General features: G+C 35.5%; 3 protein-coding genes and 1 pseudogene across 3 annotated transcripts; 1 reads left to right on the forward strand and 3 right to left on the reverse strand.

The window, feature by feature from the left end:
• Positions 1–777: 777 nt before the first annotated feature.
• Positions 778–2,136, reverse strand: LOC114394851 (annotated as a pseudogene).
• Positions 2,137–3,093: 957 nt separating this feature from the next.
• LOC114395559 (NDR1/HIN1-like protein 6) lies at positions 3,094–4,213 on the reverse strand. Its single transcript, XM_028357368.1, has one exon. It carries the CDS (start codon positions 4,061–4,063, stop codon positions 3,329–3,331), a length of 735 nt encoding a protein of 244 aa, XP_028213169.1. The 5' UTR covers positions 4,064–4,213; the 3' UTR covers positions 3,094–3,328.
• A 3,178-nt stretch (positions 4,214–7,391) lies between these two features.
• On the forward strand, positions 7,392–10,843 carry LOC114397722 (WAT1-related protein At3g02690, chloroplastic-like). Its single transcript, XM_028359905.1, has 7 exons — positions 7,392–8,072; positions 8,168–8,215; positions 8,649–8,771; positions 9,044–9,193; positions 9,628–9,799; positions 10,068–10,128; positions 10,340–10,843. The coding sequence occupies exons 1-7, from the start codon at positions 7,491–7,493 to the stop codon at positions 10,440–10,442; spliced, it is 1,239 nt and encodes a 412-aa protein (XP_028215706.1). The 5' UTR covers positions 7,392–7,490; the 3' UTR covers positions 10,443–10,843.
• A 654-nt stretch (positions 10,844–11,497) lies between these two features.
• On the reverse strand, positions 11,498–14,136 carry LOC114395040 (uncharacterized protein At1g65710-like). Its single transcript, XM_028356728.1, has 2 exons — positions 12,729–14,136; positions 11,498–12,586 (listed from the first exon to the last, which is right to left on the reverse strand). Exons 1-2 carry the CDS (start codon positions 13,962–13,964, stop codon positions 11,645–11,647), a joined length of 2,178 nt encoding a protein of 725 aa, XP_028212529.1. The 5' UTR covers positions 13,965–14,136; the 3' UTR covers positions 11,498–11,644.
• Positions 14,137–14,994: the final 858 nt, after the last annotated feature.

Raw genomic sequence — 14,994 nt, forward strand, 5'->3', positions numbered from 1 at the left:
GGATGCTGGACATCCCAGAATGTGTAGTAGAACTATATATGATGGAGAAAGAAAGATAGTTCCAGCTCTAGCATGATAACTATGTCAAATGTAGGCAAGGCTCCCAACACTACAGAGCATATTTACTAGGATATAATCACTGATATAATAATAGACAAATGTTAATCAGTGTCCTTAGGGTATTCGTTAGCAAGACCCATAATAATATGGTTTGACAGAGAGTTCATTAATTTAGGGTGTGTTTGGTTTGCATTTTCATTTTCTGTTTTCATTTCCTGTTTTCATTTTCTGAAAACTGTTTTCATTTTTAAAAGATTAGAATTCTAAAAATTTGTTTGATTTGACTTCTTATTTTCTGTTTTCATGAAATAAAAATACTGAAAATTTATGATATATTGACTTCTTTTCTTTTTGTATTTTTTTATTTGCTTAAAATTACATTCATTGTCACCACAATTTCATTTTACCCGAAATGTGATTTCTGTTCTCAACTGAAAACACTGAAAACGAAAATTTATTGTTTTCAGAAATCCAACCAAACATATTTTCATTACCGTTTTCTGTTTTCAGTGAAAATGAAAACAGAAAACAACCAAATCAAACACCCCCTTAGCCATTCAAGAAAAGTGTTGTTATAGGAATGCATAAAAAACAAAGGAATTTGTATTTATGGTAGCAAAGCTTCTGCGGTAAGCAGGGAACCATAGTTTAGCATCTTCCAATGTAATAAAAAGTCAGCTACACTTTCACAGAACAAAGGAATTTGTATTTATGGAGTTAACTTGTGCTCGGAGTTTCACCCGGAAGCTTCTCACTAATTAGGACATCTTCCTATATATCAAACTGATTTATGCAGAGCATTTAGTCAAGTTAGAATCAAAACTGTGATTCTTGAATTTTAGGTACTTATATGCCAAAAGCAACACACGAGAAAATTAAGGAAGACACCTTAACAAAGCTGTAATGCTTTAGTCAAGATGATGACAAATCATGTCTTTGCTGGTTTTCCTCTTGTCCAACCTCATTGCAGCTGCTTGTATCCTGCAACTTTGAATTAACAGCTGGCAGACCCCGACGTCCTAAAACAACGAGATCAAGTAACCTTCTTCTTCTTGCATCATAGACAGGATTTGGTTCAATCAAACACCCTCTGTCATAAGCTTCCTTCAAAAAAAACAGTATGTCTTTTACCCTTAGTAGACAAATAGAAGATCCCTGGGTGGTCCAGGAACAGATCCCTTATATTTAAATCAATCCCAAACCATTTTCTATGCTGGCTGATCTTCTCAACTTCCACCATCTTCTCCACTGTCAAACTCAGGGAACTAATGAACAATCGACACTGCTCGCTTCTCCGAAGCCATCATTCCAGCCTTAGACTTCTTCTTCTCACCCACCACTTCATAAGGCCCCACGTATGGCAACCTTTGCCAATCCTTCACTTTGGCCTTGAAATTCTTGGTCAACCTCATCCCCGGAGGATACCCATGTTTGAAACTGAACCACATTTTCATCCTATCAACACTACAGTCCTCCTTGCAGCACTCAACAACCCTCCAATCTTCAACAGCTGCCCTAAAACCATTGTTACAAGCACCATCAACCAGCTTCAACAAATGAGTATTCGGTTCCTGCGCATCACACAACTGAAAAACACCAGAGTTAGCAGATATGACCGAGTCCTCGAAATCATGAGGCAGCCCAAGCTCCTTCCAAACCTTAAAAACAGCTCTAAGAGGCACTATTCTGGATGAAGACATTGACAGTATCCGAACAAGTCCATCAGCAACAACAGGCAAAGAAGCATTAATGGCACTGTTTCCTTCCACGAAACATCAAGAGCAGTATCAGTTAACCTGCAAAAGGGCTTCAACTTGGAAGGGTCATAGTAAATGTGGAAGATGTGAGGAAACTTGCGGAGGAAGTCAATGGAGACTGATCGGTTCTTTGGGTTTGCAAGGATGAGGTCTTGAATGGCAATGACTTTGACAAGGTTCTTGTAGTTGTCCATGAGTTTCTCAAACGTGGGGTCTCGAAATCTTGTCGCTAAATACTGCGCAGACGTCGTCTTGGATCGAACACACATGGAAAAACGAGTTAGGAATTCTTGTTTGCCCACAAACTTCACACCCATTAGTGTCAACGACCCCTTTTTTATGCAAACTCGGTCAGTTTGACATTTCGTCGAACACCTTAGAAAGTTGCTAGCTTTGTAATCGGAGAGCTTTGGTGCTAAATGAGTAGTTTAACACTTTAGGTTTAATTTAATTCTTTTATTATTTTAAGTTTCAATGTCTTATATTTTTTTAAATGATTCAATGATCTTTTATTTTATCTATTTTATGACATTTTTAAAGTGATATTTTTATAATTATTAGATAAAATTTTGATTTTATTTATTAGTTACGTATAATAATATATAATATAATGTTTACATACAATTGTATCTATTAAGTACTTAAATGGATGAAAAATTAATAGATTTTTATTATAAAATGATCAACTTAATATATGGAAATATGCATCTTTCATGTAATTTAAAGGTTATTTTTTATGTTATTATCTTGTGTATTAAATGAAATTTTATATTTAGATAAAATCTTACAATTTGTGTTATAATTTTACAATGTGTTTTCCTTCTTTTCAACCCTAAATAAAATCTCAATTTCAATGAATTTTTTTTATATATAAACTACAGTCTACATGTATTAACATAGCTAGCTGTGTTTCAAGACTTGTATTTAAGACCATAATTTGTGTTAGTTGATCTCCATTTTTTATTATGATTTTAACAATTTTAATACGTTATCTAAAGATTGTTGTATTTTTTGTGTGAAAAGTTAATTTAGATGGTTGAATCCTGAAGGCTAACCCACCTTGAGAGTTTGAGAGCTTAGAAAAATACTTGCAATTACATATATCAACAAAGTTTTCATGTTAATTAACAATGAGATTCGAATTCAGATCCTTCTATTCGATATAAAGATCGTCATATATGCTAGCTAGCTATATTCGAGTAATTACTGGGTGCAGAAAAAACTAACAATATTTGTCATTAATTAAACATATGAAATAGATAATAATATATGCTAATTTGTGAATAAGAAATAGCGTCTGAATTAATAGAATCGAAGTACATGAAATGTAACTCAAAGTACGTGCAGATGGAGAGAAAAAACCACATCTGATCCTCCATCCCTTACGAAAAATCTCAATCAAACAAACCACAAAAAGATGAAACGAAATAGTAATAGTAATATAATATAACAATGGCACATATATATTATACTAATCAATAATGATAATAATATATGTACTAGTGAATTCATCACAGCCTGAGCTTGAACTTACAACTACTGCTAGAAATTCTAATATCATTACTAGCACCAAAATTATCCACCTCAAGCCTGCACCTAACCCTGAACTTGACTTTGAAGAGTTTCAGCTTACCAAACTTAACCCTCACAGGCTGATTCACCTTAAGATTGAGAGGAACATTGTTGGTCTGTTGCAGCTGCTCCTGAATTCTATTCACCAAACCACTTGCATCAGGTGCTTGACCAGTTAGAGGCAGATCAAGCACTGTGGTGTTCCTGTGACCCTGGTAGAACTTTGGCAAGGACCCTTCACACAATTTTGTGTCCATGTACCAAGCACTTATGTGGCTTCCACCCTCATAGTATATTCCAATCTTCTTGTTAGGGTTTCTTGCAGTGATTGCCACATTGAAGGTGGCATAGAGGGTGTTGTTGTCTGAAACATTGAACTGGCTTATCCTCAGTTGGTCCACTGAGTATTTGGGGAGCTTTGGTCTGAACACAAGGTATAGGATCCCTATTGTGATGGCAATAGCAATGATCAAAATCAGCAATATGCTTAGTGTCCAACACATGAACCTACAGCAACAGCTTCTTCTTCTCTTAGGTGGCTTTGAATGCATCACAGGAAAAGTGCGCTGAGGAATACCCTTATCAGATTTTGCATAGTTTTCAGGCACCAAAGGTCTGTGTGGTGCCTCAACATCATGAACAGGATGAATTCTTTGCTGATCTGCAGCCATCATGTTTAATTTTTTGGTATCAAAATTGTATCAAGAAGAAATATATCATATATTATATATGTGATGATCTTTGTATAAATATGGTAGACACTAGACAAAGCTCTTGATATGATATATTCCTTCTTTTTCCTCTCTTTTGGTTTTTCTCTATGTATATTTAATATATATATAGCATATAGGTGGATGAATTAGGGTGGGAACATGAACACGTTTAGGAGTGGGTAATGGCATATGATGACAAGGGTTGAAGCTTCCGATTTAATATGTTTGATTTGAATGGTTAAGACTAATTAGAAAGGGTCACCATCGTTGGTTTTATTTTGTATGCAGACTTATCAATCACATGTGGCGATTATTCAACATTGTGTCTTTATAATACTAATTCAATATATAATGCGCGCCGTCGAAGTTGTCGAACTAACTCTTGATTTTTAGTATTTTTAGCTAGGAATCAGAATTCTTGTATAAAATGCTTATATACTACGTACTTATTGGTCTGTTGCTGCATAAAACAACTATACATTTGTGATCTTATGCAAAAGTCATGAACCAATATTTAATTACAAAAGAAAATGCTGTGTGTAAAAAGGTAAAATATAATAAACTATATTGTATAAATAGTAACTTTTATGTATATTAATAATAGAGTATATGCATCCTTTGTGTAAAAAGGTAAAATATAATAAACTATATTGTATAAATAGTAACTTTTATGTATATTAATAATAGAGTATATACATCCTTTAATTTAACAGTGTGGCATGTATTATTTAATAGTATTTTTATTCCATAAAATAACTAAAAATGTTATTAATCCGTTACTAGTTATTTTGTTAAGGAATTAAGGCCCCCCAAAAAAATTCTGTTTTTCTTTTTTCTTTATGGTGTTTTCTATTCTTCACATATTTTTTTAAAATACTATTAATTTCATTTTCATCTGAATAGTATAGTATTACTTTTCTATAAAATAGAAAAGATGGCGTTTAATTTTGGACAATTTGAAGAAAAAAGGATTATATTGACCCAAGGAATTCCCAAGCTTAATTATAAACAATTGAAAAAGAGTAGCCGTGCACTCAAAAATGTTTCAGAGTTTCAAACTGAACATCACCCTCAAATGGGAAATGTTTAACAATGCAATCCCTCATTTGAATCTGGATCAAGTCTAGCTAACACAATTTTAACTAAGGCGTAGCTAATTCTATTAATTTTTCATGCATATATTCATACTGCTTTTTTTTTTCCCTTCTTTTTATATATTCTCCACTTTATCTTTGTTGACAGCCTTGACCTTTCTCCAATAGGGAGTACAAAATTAAAGAAAAATAATAATGAGGTGAGTGTAAATGTAAATATTTCAAAACATATGAATTGTTCTATATATACAAAGAAAAGAAAAACACAGAAGGGAATACCAAACACTAAATAGTTTGTTTTCAACGCATTGCAAATAATCTTTCTCATCAATAATAGAAAACAAAGCTCTTTTCTCCAAAGGGACGACCCTAAATCTAAAAATATAATGATTAAAATACATGAGTTGGATGGTTCAAAAAGTTTCAAGTGCCACATTATTAAATTAAAATATAACTTGAAAATATATATAAATCACATGACAATTTATTTTAGTTCTCCCTTTGTATAATCAACTTGCATCACAATTTTTTTTTATACATTGTTGCATCACATATTGTTGCTTATGTAAAACGCATCCACATATATATTTTATGTAAACAACGGTTTTAGAAGGTTCAACGGATGCTTTTTCAGCCGCATACAACGCGTTCCAGAGACAAAGTCATAGATAGCTCTTGACGTTTAATTTCATTGTTAGAGTTCATAAAAATAAAAGGAAACCATATAAATTAATTAACGTACATGTGTGTTGATAATTTAATTTGAAATAGAGTTATTTCGAGTTTAATAATTTAATTACCTAACCCTGTCGGTGCAGTAATCTCTTGGACGCCATCATCTCTGTGACTTTTCTTATGTAACTAAAATTTTATCATAAGGACAGAAGAAGTTGAAGTATTCGGAAATCGTCATAGCTCTTACTTTTTGGCTTTTCTTATGTAACTAAAATTTTATCATATGTACTTCTGAAATAATTATTCCACAAAGAATTTTTATTCTTTATGGAAAAACTATTCTGAAATGGGATTTTTTCTATTCTGGAATAACTATTCTGAAATTATATATGTATTCTGAAATAGTTTTATGAAATACATATATACTTTTGGACTAGCTATTCTAGAATAAAAAAAAAAAATCTCATCCTAGAATCGTCAACGCTAGAAGCTTCAAACTCGAATGTTTCTAAAATTGTAATCCTCTCCTTCATCTACTCTTCTTGCTCAAACCCTTTCTGAAGGTGATGGTTCGTATCTACGATTTCCTTTCAAGGTGGTGTATGGTGCGATGGTGTGTGGCACAATGGTGCTGTTTGATTTATGGATTTTGTGACGATTGGTGGTGTATGGTGCAGTGGTGGGTGGCGCAACAGGATTGGAGTCTGAAGTTGATGAAGTGGTGGGTGACACCGTTATTAGAGGATGTTGAAGGGTGGGGCGGTGGCCGGCGTAGGGCACGGCAAGGGGCTGACGTTACTAGTTACTAGAGGAAGAAGAAAAAAAAAGAAGGTGAAACATTTTTGTCTATTTAACTTCCTTGCAATTCCTCTGCAAGGTGCAGGATTCACAATGGGATGTGCAGCAAACAAATGCCCCAACCCTAATTGATCAGAATCAAGCCCAACTAACTTTGAGCCCAAAACCTATTCTTCACTCTCGAGATGGGTGTAAATGAGCAAAAGAAATAGATTTTTTTATAACATTTAATTGAAGATATAAAATAAATGAATTACACAAATTTGTAAATATTTTTTTCCATAAATGAACAACTTATGAGGAAAAGTAAAAATCGATAATGTCCAACGCATTAATTTATGAAAAATAAAATTACTATATAAAAATATATGTTGTTAATCACAACAGATTAGCTCCTGGTGATTTTTTTTTTAATGTATAGCTCCTGCCTCCCGGAGAATTTAATAAGAACTAATTTAATCAATATAAACTAATTTATCTGACATTGCATTTTTCAGATATTAAGGAGATTATTTGAATTCTATTTCATTGCACTTAGGAAGCAGTTATAACTATTATATATAATCTATAAATATTATTCTAAAATTAATATAAAAAAATAATTTCTTTTTGATATCATTTCCTTTATATATTTATCCTCCATTATAATAAATTACTCTAACATTTTATTTTAATTTTCAGTAATAGTTGTATATTAGTTACATCTAATTATGTAATTTGCAAGAAGGAAGTTATAACCACCACCACCACAAATCTTGTCACTGTTTCTGATACTTAACGCAACACATCACCGAACACTACCCACTCAACTCACTCCAACCATGGCGTCGTGGTGGTGCTCCTCTCCCTCCGCCACCCTCACCGTCTCCACCACCACCACCCGCCACTTCTCTCTCCTTTCTCACACTTCCCAATTTCGCATCCAAACCCTCACATTCCCACCTTCCTCCTTTACTCGCTTCACCACCGCTCCACCTTCGCTCCGATTTAGGGTTCCATGCTCCAACAAAACCGCCTTCGAAACCGAGCTTCCGGAGGACGGCGTGGATTGCGTGGGAACAGGCCAAGACGTGGAATGCCTCGTTAACACGGAAGAGAAACAATCGGAACCATCATCATCGTCATCATCATCATCATCATCGTCATCGATGCTGTGTCTCGCGGAAGCGCTGTGGGAAGGGGCGGTGTTGGTGTCGCCGTTCTTCTTCTGGGGCACGGCCATGGTGGCGATGAAGGAAGTGCTTCCCAAATGCGGTCCTTTCTTCGTTTCCGCTTTTCGCCTCATTCCGGCGGGGTTTCTTCTCGTCGCATTCGCCGCTTCCAGAGGAAGAACTCTCCCCTCTGGCTTCAACGCTTGGCTTTCCATCACCCTCTTCGCTCTCGTCGATGCCGCGTGCTTTCAGGTCCTTCTTCTTCTTCTTCACATTTCACTTGCTGTATTTACTTTACCTGAATGCAATGTTCATTGGTTTGAACTTTAATTGATTCATTGTGACAGGGTTTTCTTGCAGAAGGGTTGCAAAGGACTTCAGCTGGTTTGGGCAGCGTATGTTGGTGCTTATTTTCTTAATCAATTTTACTATTATTAGTAGAGTCTACTTTTCACATATTGTCAACCAGAAAACCTATATAAATTTGACTTCTGAAGTAGTAATTGTAATTAAAGTTATCAATTTCACCTTACATGGCAATCTATGGTTAGAAGATTTAAAATTCATACCAAAATTATTTTTTGATTAGTTAACAATATACTAGTAAACTTTTACGTGCATATTAAACTCTATAGTAATTATAATAATAGTAATGATAATAATAGACGGCATAAGTTTAATATGGAAACTAGTGAAATTTTTCTCTGTAAAATGCTGCGAGGGGAATTTGTTTTGAGCGAACTTTGTGTTGATTCAAACTCTACTTTTCAAGTCTGAGTAATTATTGTTGCTTGCCTTGATTATCTACCGTGGGTGGATATATTGCAGGTTATAATTGATTCGCAGCCTTTGACTGTGGCTGTACTTGCGGCTTTGTTATTTGGTGAGTCAATCGGAGTTGTTGGAGCTGCTGGGCTTGTACTTGGTGTCATAGGACTTGTACTGCTCGAGGTAAACTTAAATTCTAACCAAAAATCAGTAAATCAATTATCGTACCCTTTAAAGCACAACCCAAAATTAGCAGTTGAATTCTTATCTGTTTCATTTAGAAGGATACGATTTGCAATTGTTACCACCATCCAGAAGATTCATACAATTACCTAATTTATTCTCTTTTTTGTAATTTTGAAATATACAATTTATATTTCAAAATTACATTATTACAGTATTATGTATTATGCATTACAGTTTTAGTAATGCAAGCACTGATGATTTTGTTGCAGTTACCTGCCCTATCATTTGATGAAAGCAACTTCTCACTATGGGGAAGTGGTGAGTGGTGGATGCTACTTGCAGCTCAGAGTATGGCAATTGGCACGGTCATGGTCCGGTGGGTCTCCAAGTACTCTGACCCTGTCATGGCTACTGGATGGGTGTGCTTCAAATCTCCTTTTGACTCTAGTCTTTGTTATTATTTAAATACCTATTATGAAACTTAACTGAATGATTGTGTGTTAATGTGTCATATTGCCTCTTTGCATTATCAGTTTTAAACCGTACAACATGGCAATTTTGGTAAACTATGAATTTGGATATGCTAGACTTTATGGTTCATGATTATAGTTGCAGATGTGTCTAGAATATCATATATTTTAACAATAAGTTTGTATCTGAAACTAGTGAAATGGATTGTATAGGTCTTATATTCGTATCTTATTGATTATTTCATCAAAAATAAATAAAAATATTGTTATCTAAGAAAAAAAGAGGAAATGACTGGCAAATGGAGGAAGCTATATAGCAGATGATATATGGTTTAACACTGTATAAGCTTATGGCTCAAAACTTTACACTTTTTCCGTTGCAGCATATGGTTATTGGTGGTCTCCCACTTGTGCTATTCGCAGTTCTTAACAATGACCCCGCAGTGAGTTTGAGTCTCAAAGAGTACAGTTCGACTGATATATTGGCACTCCTCTACACATCCATTTTTGGAAGCGCAGTCAGCTATGGTGTGTTCTTTTATAGTGCAACTAAAGGTCTGTATGTCTCTCCTTCCATGATCTTTTCCTTTTTTTTTCTTCTTCGCCAATGATTTTCTTTTTATGGTCACATGAAATATACAAATCCCAGCTTCCATGTTAAGTCCAAAATGGTTCATTTCTTCTTCCATATTGTAATCACTGTGTTATTGATGCATCTTTAGCTTTAATTTGTTTGCATACAGCTTTGAAGTTTCTTTTTGTTTTTCAAATTCCATATTGATCCCATGTACCATATTGATATAGCATTTTTGTTGCACTGCAGGTAGCTTGACCAAACTCAGTTCACTTACGTTTTTGACCCCAATGTTTGCTTCAATTTTTGGGTAAGGCTGCTTGACAGTGGGATAGACTCAGGATTTTCAAGCAATTTCAAGTCCTTAAGGAGAAAAAAGTGACCTTTTTCAACTATAAAAATTTTGGAAGAGAATAACAATCCAGTGACATTTTCTCTAGCAATTGACATTTTTCAAATTTCATGTTTATGTATCTTCCTGAAGACCTTTGTATGACTCACACTTTACTTTGGCATTTCAGGTTTCTCTATCTTGGTGAGACCTTCTCTCCTGTACAACTAGTTGGGGCCTTAGTCACTGTGGCTGGAATATACATGGTTAACTTCAGAAGCACATCTGAATGAATTGTCATTTTTGCCTGGTTCTTTCAACCTAATCCAATGGAAAACAACTCTGGGAATTAGATGTTTTCCATGAACTCAAATTGGGAACGATAAAAGCAAGTTTGGACATGGAGAGGAGAAATTGCAGTGATATACAACTTGGAGCCCTTGTGCTCATGCTAGTGTAAATACAATTTTGTTTTGTTAGTTAATTTAGGCCTCGAGCCTCTTCCTATGCAATATATACCAAAAACTTGAAGTTACCTGGGCAGAACACAAGCCTTATATCGGAATAAATTGTTTCCGTAAAGGTTTTTTTGTTGTATAAAATGGCTTAAGTGATTATGACTGAACAAAATGTATATATTATGACTGTTGATGGCAAGTTTCGAGTATAATGAATCTGTTGTGAAAGAAATATACAGATCGGGCCGATGTCTATATTGAGCATAAGATCAAGAAGGAAGTGCTATACTTGTCATATAGTGTGACTATTGTCTATTGGTAGAATAAAATATGTTGATAATAGTATGTGCAATTAGGATGCTGCGATGCTACTGCTATTTAATCAAAATATAATTATATAATTATTGAACTAATTAGTTTATGAGTACAAGCTGTAGAGTACTCGATCAATTATAATATGTTATAGCTGTTGTAATATTTATAAAATGAAACAAACTCATTAATTGCATGATTAAGCTGCACTAATCAAAATCAACAACTGCGATGCTAATTTATAAAATATTGCATTGCAGCAAACCAGGACTAGTTAAGTCTTTACACTAAAATGCAGAAATGCTGCGCCAACCAGAAGTCAATTGCAACATAATCGTTGGCGAGAGACCCCAAGATTTTAGATTGTAGAACACTACTACAACCGTACTAGACTTTGTTTAATAATTTATTTGACGAACCTGATTTTATTTCCAATTTCCATTTGGAAACTGTAACATATACCAATGCCTGACCATTCTTTTAAGTGTGTCTGAGTTGGTATAAATGGAGCTAAAAGCATGACTGATCGATCACCCTATTTATGCAATTCCAATTTGAAGAAATAAAGACCATAAAGCTAAAAGTGAAGAGAAGTGGCAAGTATTGTTAATATGGATCTTAATTGAATGAGAACTGGTTGCAAAGTGTGCAACTCCAAACAGAAGCAGTTAAACTCATGGAGTATTTAAGATACAAGAAGGAGAATCCATTCAACAAAGCAACATCTATGTGGATGCAGCTGCTGTAACAACAGGTCTGTTGTGAAGAACTTTATTGGCGCCAAGCCTGCCACGCCCTATTCCACTCCCATGCTGATGATGATCACACTCTCTCCTTTGGCTGTTCAATTTCTTCTTGGCTCCACCTGCGTCAAGCCCCGCTTCAGATGCCACCCTCCCTTCCAAGCCCAATTTCTGGCCTTCCTCTTTGGAGTAGTTCGATCTTGAAGTCCAGCAATCTTTTGATTCAACAGAACTTGGTTCCCATGATGAAGAAGAAACACCCCAGTGCTGTTGACCACTACTGACAGTGAAGCTGTTGCTTCCCGAAGACTCTTGGTCATCCATGTCCACCCCACCAAGCAAACCACCCCTATTCACTGTCACATACTTGTGCAAGCTTTGTTCCATCACATCATCATCATTGAATAATAACATTGATTCTACAACCGGGTCCTCGGCATCTGGCTCCCTTTTTCCATAATCGTGGGTAGTCAATGAAACATTGTAGTCATTCCTGCTACACTGAAAAGCCAGTGGACTTCTCCTGTCTTCTGCACCGCAGAAATTTAAGCCGGCGTTAGAGTTGAGATCAGCAACAGCTTCGAGGATAGAGCAAGCTTTGGTGACACATGCTGGGAGAGAAACAGGTGGTGTGTTCTTCTGATGGAAATTCTGGATGTCTTCAAGCAGCAGTGAAGCATAGGACTGTGGAGGATTCAATAGAGCTTCAGGGTTGAGGTCTAAGTCCCGCGATTGCCTCGAAGATCTGCTTCTTGTTAATGTATAGGGTGGTTTTAGGTTGTCAACTCCTGGTGGTACCATTGTTTTCACAACAACATTATCAGTAATTGAAGACTGCACTTTCACATCTTCCTCTTGTTGCACCTTTGTCTTGCAATTTACATTCATTCCCTTGTCCAATGCAGTTCTGCTGCCGTTTGTTTTCTACAATAAGGAAAAACACCATTGAATTGAATAATTTACATTAATCACATCAATAAGACTAATCAATCAATTACTAAACATGACAATTCAAATCTTAAAAGCTGATAAATTGTGAACCAAATACTAAAAGAGTGAACAATACCTGATTAGCTTCTGTTTCAAATTCCTTTTTGGGTCTGTTTTGCACCTTGCTGCTGCTATTATTGGCTGTTGAATGTGGAAAAGCAAGGGAGTTAGGTTCAATCTCACTCAATGGATTTCTTTTGTAAGGTGATTGTTCTGCTTTCCTTGAATTGCTGCGGCTAAGGGATGGCTGCTGCTGATTCTCATTGAAAGCTTTATTACCACTTGCAGCATTCCCATTTGCTCTTGCTGGCGACTGCGACCGCGGCGAGGCAGCACCCACATTTCTCTTCACTGTGATCCTCTTGATGCCAGTGGTTGCTCCAGATTCTCCACCACCGCCACCACCGCCATTATTGTTACTCTTATCCATCACCAGTGATGAAACAGTGGCAGGAACAGAAACCATCTTCCCAGGCCTAGAACTAGTGTTGCTGCAATTGTTGTTTCTTGCATTGGAAGGTGTGGTGTTCTCTGATGACCTTCTTCCAGGAGATCTACTCACTCTCCTCTCCCTGCTGCTTGACCTTTGCTGCTGTTCCCTTTCCCTGCTTGGTGTTCTTCTTCTCCTTTCCTGAGAAGAAGAAGGCCTTCGGCTCGGAGACTGGCGTTGCCGTGGCCGTTGCTGGTGCCTCTCCTCCTCACACAGATCACTGTTGCTCTCATTGGCATTGGCCTTCTTTGAGTCATCATCATTGGAAACGGTGTCATTGTCACAGTGGTCAAAATCATAGCTTCTCTTTGAGCCTGAGTACCTTCTTCTGTGTTCACCAGAAGCAGCAGCAGCAGCATTCCCTGAAGAGCTTCTGCTGAGTCTCCCACACTGGATGAGAATTGCATCCACCTCTTCTTTGGTGCAGCTTGAAGTCCTCACTCCTACAACACCCATGTTTGTGGATGGTGTTGGGGCAGTTTTATCAGCCATTGATTCCTCAGTGAAAGATGGGGATTTGGAATTGGAGTTTCTCTCTCTATCATCATGGCTCTTCCTGTGCTTGATGATGAATATCTCCTTTTTCACATGCCCTTCAGGTTCTGGCACTGTCTCATGCTTCTCTTCCACTTTCTTAGAATTGTCCTTGTTCAGTTTCACTTCTGGGGCAGTTTCAGTTTCCACTTTGGGTTTGGAAACAGTGACACCACTAACAGAAGGAGGATTGTTCTTCAGCTCAGGCACAGCAACATGTGCTGTGGAAGAAGCTGACTTGGTTGCTGTAGAAGAAGACCCTTTCTTCTTACTCAAACATGCACCCATGGAATTTTGAAGGAGAGATAGTAGAAGGAAAATGGAAGGTGAAAAAGGTGTTAAGAAAGAAAGAAGAGGAGAATGGAATTGCAAATAGAGGGGAATGTGGTGTGGAACGCAGCCCAAGAATCAATTTTTAATAGTAAAAGATTGTTAGCTTTTTATTAGTAGTGACAATGAAAGAGAAAAAATTCAAAATTTGAAATACAGAGCGGGCTGGAATTCTGCAACACTACACAGATCCGTTAAAGGGTCAAGTTGTGTTGTCTGACCCAGCTGACCCCACAAAGTCACTAACTTTATTAATTTCATAATAACATAATGTCTTCTTTTTTTTTTTTTTACCATAGATGGATACCCCATACGGCAAGGAAAAAGAGTAACGCACGCCCGGAATTTATACATCCAGGGTCAAATTTAGGTTTTTTTTTTATCAAAAATTAAATTTTAATTATTAATTGTTAATTTTTTTATATCAATGTCAAGTTGAATATGTAGTTAATTAATTATTATTTTTATTTATGAGAATAAAAAATAGTATCAAAATATTTATAATAAATAACACATTCTGTTCAACTAACTAAATTAATTTTTTTAATTAATTAATTACGTATACTTTTAATATATATATATATATATATATATGGGGTTAATTCTATAGTTAAAAGTAAATGAATATTTAATACTATATAGAAAATATGGTTGATTGTCTTGTAAGTTATTAAAAGTAAATGAACATAATTGCATTTAGTTATGAATGTGGTTAATAGTGAAATGATGTAGAAGAAATATTTAATGTGATGAATTTTGTCTCACAAGCATATAATAGTGTCATTAGATTATTAACTATCACATATAGTCACTAAATCTAGTTAGCTTTACCTCATAAATGTTAATAATAAATAAAGAATTATATACAATTTTTAATGAGGTAAATAGTATAATTGAGGTTATTAAAATGAGATTAATAATATTAACCACATCGATAACAATATACAATTATATTCATTTACCTTTGATTACTTATGAACTAACATTA

The sequence above is a fragment of the Glycine soja genome, chromosome 18 (assembly GCF_004193775.1).
Source record: "Glycine soja cultivar W05 chromosome 18, ASM419377v2, whole genome shotgun sequence".
Taxonomy (NCBI): Eukaryota; Viridiplantae; Streptophyta; class Magnoliopsida; order Fabales; family Fabaceae; genus Glycine; species Glycine soja.

Excerpts from the sequence above, each read along its gene's own strand:
- LOC114395559 (XM_028357368.1), bottom strand. The coding sequence starts at position 4,063 with ATGATGGCTGCAGATCAGCAAAGAATTCATCCTGTTCATGATGTTGAG.
- LOC114397722 (XM_028359905.1), top strand. The coding sequence starts at position 7,491 with ATGGCGTCGTGGTGGTGCTCCTCTCCCTCCGCCACCCTCACCGTCTCC. Across the intron at positions 8,216-8,648 it reads CTTCAGCTGGTTTGGGCAGC|GTTATAATTGATTCGCAGCC; the intron begins GTATGTTGGTGC and ends GATATATTGCAG. Across the intron at positions 10,129-10,339 it reads ATGTTTGCTTCAATTTTTGG|GTTTCTCTATCTTGGTGAGA; the intron begins GTAAGGCTGCTT and ends TTGGCATTTCAG.
- LOC114395040 (XM_028356728.1), bottom strand. The coding sequence starts at position 13,964 with ATGGGTGCATGTTTGAGTAAGAAGAAAGGGTCTTCTTCTACAGCAACC. Across the intron at positions 12,587-12,728 it reads TTGAAACAGAAGCTAATCAG|AAAACAAACGGCAGCAGAAC; the intron begins GTATTGTTCACT and ends TCCTTATTGTAG.